This window comes from Vidua macroura, chromosome 9, assembly GCF_024509145.1.
Source record: "Vidua macroura isolate BioBank_ID:100142 chromosome 9, ASM2450914v1, whole genome shotgun sequence".
NCBI classification, from domain to species: domain Eukaryota; kingdom Metazoa; phylum Chordata; class Aves; order Passeriformes; family Viduidae; genus Vidua; species Vidua macroura.
In genome coordinates this window covers 22371224-22377231 of record NC_071579.1, presented here as the reverse complement: position 1 = coordinate 22377231, position 6008 = coordinate 22371224, and the positions used below count along the sequence as shown (strand labels likewise).

The 6008-nt window shown below is 53.8% G+C and overlaps 1 protein-coding gene across 4 annotated transcripts in view; it reads right to left on the bottom strand.

Moving 5' to 3' along the window:
- Window positions 1-1435: 1435 nt before the first annotated feature.
- The window catches only part of PTPRF (protein tyrosine phosphatase receptor type F), a 375120-nt gene continuing 370547 nt past the window's right edge, over window positions 1436-6008 (bottom strand). For all 4 annotated transcript variants that reach the window (XM_053984683.1, XM_053984684.1, XM_053984685.1 and 1 more), the window contains 5 exons: window positions 4654-4780; window positions 4301-4426; window positions 3519-3673; window positions 3254-3389; window positions 1436-3118 (listed from right to left, as the gene is read on the bottom strand). In XM_053984683.1, coding sequence (XP_053840658.1) covers window positions 3050-3118; window positions 3254-3389; window positions 3519-3673; window positions 4301-4426; window positions 4654-4780 — 613 coding nt within the window. In that variant the 3' untranslated portion in view covers window positions 1436-3049. The remainder of the gene's footprint in view (window positions 3119-3253; window positions 3390-3518; window positions 3674-4300; window positions 4427-4653; window positions 4781-6008) is intronic.

Sequence of the window (6008 nt, the reverse complement as noted above, 5' to 3'; positions counted from 1 at the left end):
CTTGTGCTCCTCAGAAGCCTCCTTGTGCTTCTACTCAGTCCACAGACAAGCCCACATGTGGGGAATGAAGTGCAAAGTGTTCCTGAACAAGGAGAAAGGAGGTCCATGCACGTGTGCATGTCTGTGTTATGGCAACTTTTGGTGAGAATCTCTGCATTCAAGGCTGTACATGGACTAAAGCTTTGTGCTGCTTGTGTGGCAGTGCCTGGTAGCAGTGCTCAGTGAGTGGCAGAAGCATTGTCAGCACCTGTAGTTTGGCAGCACAGCCTGAGCTCTGTTGCTGCAGCACAGGCAGGTGCTCACTGCCCATCTCCCCGCTGGCTGGCTGCCGACAGTGAGCATGGTGCCCTTCCTCCCCAGAGACACCGTCTGTGAGCAGGTGTTCACTTGGCTGTGCCACTCTGCCATCCTGGGCCCCGTCAGCAATGACAAGCATCCCTGCCAGCAACACTGGCACGTGCCCACACACACCTGCACATGTGTGCTGCCTCACAAGGGCAGGAGCTTGCTGTGCCCTTGGATCTGCATCCTAGTGAGGCTGCCCAACAGCCCCTCAGGCCACTCTGCAGTGAAGCAGTGTAGTAAGAATGAGCCAGGCAAGGGGAAAACATTTCTGCATCTGGCACTTACCCAAGAACTCGTCCCGTCTGGCAGGGAACACTGTGTGTGACTGAGCTCCAGCAGTCACTGAGGAATCACTATGGTGCCCATAGCCACACCAGGAAAAGCCCATCAGTACGCCATACAATCCCACCCATCGCAGACATGCTGGCCAGGGCAGATTTGGCTCCCTTGGGAAGGATGGAAATACCATAGGGCCCCGATCCATGTGGTTCTGCCCCTTGCAGTGGCTTTCCCCTCACTCACCTGTGCTGTGTGCAGGTGCTGATCTCTCCAGGAGCAGACACTTGGTGCTTTGCAGTGCACACATGGGCAGAGCTGGCCTGGGCTGTCCACGCAGAGCAGGCAGGGCTGCCAGCCTGGGCAGGGGTTTCACACCTGAACAAACGAGTGCTGCTCTGCAGTCAAGGGGCCATGGGACAGCTTTACTGCTGAGCACTAAGTTTGAGTACATGACTGTGCTCAGTGCAATAGAGGAGTGTTACTGCAATGTCCAGGAAGTTGGCAATGACTGTGTTGCCACCAAAGCCATCACCACTGACCCCTCTCTTTCCTGCATGTCCAGCCAGCCAGTGCACTCTCGTAGAACTGCAGGTGGGCAGGAGGTGAGCACACACATGCACAAAGGAAATTGTGCAAAAAGGAAGGTTTCCAAGCTCCCTGCAGGCACAGGGTCTGCAGAGAGTGTGACGCACTCATGGCTGGGCTATACCTGTGGGAAAGAACTTACCTGCCACAGGCTGAGGAGTGTGCCCACTGCCAGAGGACTCTATGGCCTCTGCTTATTGCAGAAGAAACAGACAGGAAAGCCAGCTTGTATGAAACCCAATTATTCAAATTTATTAACATCAAGAATTATGCAATGATGCTGTAGATTTTTTTTATTAACAAATAGAAAACAGACTGTATACAACAGTGACCCCTACAGCACTATGCATCCACAAGGTAAAAATGAATGTGTCCTCCAACATTACCAACCCTGGATTGCTGATTTCAACGTAGCTTGGATTCTTAACATTCGGAATACATGTGATAATACAATTAGATACCCTTCCACCACCTTTATTCATAACTCAATGCACTTAAAAGAGGGCTGCTCACTCCCCATCTTTAGTGCAAGCGTGATATAATAAGGAGTATTAATATATAGTACCATTAAATTAAGTCCAGTAGTCTTGCCACATTGGTTCATTAGAACATCCTGAAGTAGCGGAAAGTACAATATTCTAGTGACTCTTTAACATTTGCAGGATAGCAGAAATTATAGATACACCCAACCTCTGAAGCCATGTGTACTCCCCTCCCCTTCCCTTCCCTGCAGTACCCTGCTTCCAAAGCGAGATGGTCCAGCTCTGCTGTGGATCAGCTGGGCTTGTGCTCCTTGCCTTTGTCAGTGCTCTGACGCGCTCCACTGGTGAGAGGTGACAGGATGGCTCTTGCACGCACAGAACCGTGGGATTAACACAAAGGGCCGTGTCTTGCTCTTTCCACCCCTTCCCTGAGGAACTGTGGGACCCCCTCACTACTCCTGCCCCCTTTCCAGCAAGACACACAAAAAGAGGTTCCAATGCCTGGAGCCCGGGATTTCGGGTCTCTCACAAACAAGGCGACGACAACTCACGTCATATCAGGATCTGCCAATACACACGGTCACTGGATTGGTTGAACACGTATTGTAATAGGACTGAACAGTTTCCAGCTGACAAAGGGACGCTTCTCCGGCGACCCCATATGCCCTCCCAAACCCAAACCTACTAAGGAAATAATGGGGGGGGGAGAAGACTAAAAAAATAATTGGTAGCTTAGGTCCAGTTCCATGAAATTTCATATTCTACAGAGGATTAAAAAGCCTATGGGGAATGGAGATGGGCAGGAACCACAAGCCAGCTGCTGCGAATTACCAAGGAAGCTGCACTAAAATGGGCAGAACCAGCAGTGACTGGGCTGAAATAAACACAGGGCAGTAAAAAATGTAAAAGCAAAAGGAAATTAAAAAAACCAAAACCCAACTCCCAAAGGTTTGGCGGGTCCAGTTCTGCTTGGGCAAAACATTAAGACTTGCAAAAAATAAAAAATAAAGAGAGAGAAGATTATAAAAACCACTAGTAACTATTTTACATGTTTAAAAAAAAGATCCCATTCCACCCACCTAAAGCCTTGCTGTGAAATGCAGTCGGCATGAGAGAGGGTGAGAGATGCACATGAGCAGAAATTCAGCCAGAGACTGGAAATGCTTTTGGAGTCGGATTCCCTCATTTGGCGCTGGGGCTAAGTTCCTAAATGCCGTGGTCAGAACTGGTTGGTGTGGAGGTCTGCTGCCTGGGCAGTACCTCCACCTGTACAGAAGGACTGAGGAATGGGCGGCTCTGGCTCAGAGGGACCCGTCTCCACTCCTAGACATCCCCACCGCGACTGGAGGAAAGCACTGTTACGTTGCATAGTGGTCGAAGCTGCCAAGGTACTCCAGTGCGGCTCTGTAGCACAGCTGGTACTGGTCCTGCAAGGCACCAACGAGGGAAACATGAGCAGTGGGGACACAAGGACAGTCGGCTGTAGGGTCCAACATCCACAGATACCAGGCCCCTCCCTTCTCCCACAGGTCTCCACTGCCATGCACAGGAGGGGAGCTCACCTCTGTCTGCACCATGGCCGGCCGCTGTGTCCGCAAGGTCTTCACCATCTGGAACATGTCCACCACGCCCTCGTAGCGCATCCTCTCCAGCACAATGCTGAGTGTGATGAACACGCCGGTGCGCCCGACCCCAGCACTGCACAGGGAGTAAGAGGGGCCACTGTGAGTCCTGCCAGCCCCAGAAAGGCTCTGCAGAGCTCCTAGGAGTGGTGCAAGCCGCTCCTGCACAGGGACCTGCTCACTGGGGCGAGGCTGCAGTCCTTACCTGCAGTGCACTGTGATGGGCCCATCCTGCCCAAACTGCTCCTTGGTCTTGTGCACCTGCCCAATGAAGTCAATGAAACCCTCTCCTGTCTTTGGCACTCCCTGCTCAGGCCAGTCTGTGAACTGGAACTGGCGGATGGTCCGTGACTGGCCGTCCTGCAGGGAGAGGGGTGTTAGATGTGAACCATCGGTGAGGGCCTGATCTCACTCCCCTCAGTGCTGGTGCTCTGACCTGCTCTCAGACCCCCTGAACCAGGCCAGGTGAGAAGGTGCACAGGCCACAGATGAGCCCAGGCAGATCATTTGCTGCATGTTTGAGACTTGTCTCTGTTCTCCCATGTTCACCCCAGGGTAGCTCAGCATAGCTGAGGCAAGGCTTTGGACTCCTACAGGGTGCATTGGGTCAGTGTTTGGGGCCCAGCTCCACCCTAGAATCATGTTTACTGTCACACAAGGGTCCTGTGCCCAGTCAGATGCTGCACACACGCACTCCAGGTGCAGGGGGACCTGTGTTAAATGCTTGCTCAAGTGAGCAGCACAGGCAAGGCAGGGTCTGGTGCTGACAGGGATCCCTGAGCTGTTCATGGGGCTGACACAGCTGGCAGGGCAGGAACCTGTGCAGAGAGGAGCAGTAGGTGGTGGGCAGCAGCCCTTTCTGTCTGCAGAGCAAGGCAGCATTTGATTTCCCGTTTCTCCAGGAGCTGTTGCATACTCCCTTGACTGGCCTGGGTAGGGCAGAGGCACGAGAGGCAAAGGAGCTGGGGAGCCAGCAGATGCACTCACCCTGGCATCCGTCACCTTGAACTCCCGGAGGATGTACTGTGGCATGTTGTACTCTGCCATGGGGTCCACCACAAAGTACTGGTACCGGGCAGAGCGCTCTGCAGGCCAGTACTGATGGCACTTCTCCTGTGGATGAGGAGCAGGGTAAGACATCAGCACTGACAAGCTGCTGCTCCCCCCTCCCCCCTCCTGCTCCCTGGGTGCCTATGTGGTTGTGGGGCCACAGGGTCAGCCACCACACAGTGGGGGGCTCACCCAGAGCGAGTGGTGCCAAACAGACTGGGGTGAGCCAAGAGCGTGTGCCCACAGAGAGCAGCCCCACAGCCCCCTTCTCCCCACAGCAGGACTCGTACCCGGCCCATCTCACGCAGCTTTGTCAACATCACCACAATGGTGGAGTCGTGCTCCCAGAGCATCCGCCAGAAATCCTCCGTGGTCTCGGCCAGTGGTCCCTGCGTGGCGATGTAGGCCTTCTGCTGCCTGTGACAAACATAATGGTGCTCAGAGCAGCTCCTCAGAGATGGGCAGCACTGCTTCTGGGGGCTGGTGGGCTGGAGGCAGGGCCCCATGGTACCAGGGAGCAAGTCTGACAATCCAGCTGTAGGATGAGCCATGGGCTCTGGGAGAGAGGTGAGCTGGTCCAGCACTTGTCTTCTAAGTACTCACCACAGACACAGTGAGCACAACATGGAGGATCCAGAAAAGCTCTTAGTCCTTGCTGGGGTCATGGCATCCCCAGCCCAGCCTCTTGCTACTTCTCGTCTCTAGTGCTGCTGTTCCACTGAGAGCCCTCTTGGCACCCAGGCCCCCACTAGCAGGCTGCCAGCACCCACCTGGGCTGGAAGGAGAGACTGTGCTTGGGGATGATCCCAGCAGCACCCCTGTGTTCCTGCACTTTTACTCTCTGCAATACCCACTGTCCTTCCCATTGCATGGGAAAACACAGAGCAGCTGAACCAGGTCACCTGGATTACACACTCCAGACAATAACGAGGGCACTGTGGAAACCATGAGTACAGTTTTGTCTGCTTTTCTAAAGCTTCAGAATTTGTTCTTGGCTCCACTGCCAACCAGAGCACCTCTCCTAATTGTCTGTGCGCCCTGCCCCAGAGTAGCCCCCACCCTGAAGAAAGCCCCCTTGGTGCTTTGGACTCAGCTCTGGCATGCTGGTACAGTGGCTCTCTGGGCTCCCAGCCTGGCACAGCAGAGCCCGGGCTGGCTCCACCACTGCGGGGCGCTGGAGCCCAGGGGACCAGGGCTGGCTTCTTCCATCCTGCCTTCCTCCCTCCGTTCTGCCTTCACCCCTCTACTGGTGCTATTTTTAATGGTGCTAAATTAATGAACGTGCTGCAGGGCAGCTGTAACATGCGGGATGCAGACAGGGGCTGCTTCAAGGTGGATTTATAACACATCATAAAAAACAGGGAATGGGGATGCAGAACGACGTGAAAAAGCTAATAAAGATGCAGCATCAGTGATATCTGCAGGACTTTGGGCCAACTGATTTCTTTAGATAACAAGAAGAATGTTGGTTCAAAGGAAGGGATGGGAAGAGATAACACAACTTGGGGATAGGGTAAGTAGCACATGAAATGGTACCACCTGCTGTGATGGCAGCCCTCTCTGTCCCTCCGTAGCATCACCAAGAGGCAAAGCCAGTGTTGCTCTCCATCAGCTCTGAAGCCAGGACAGTGGCTGCAGTCCATCT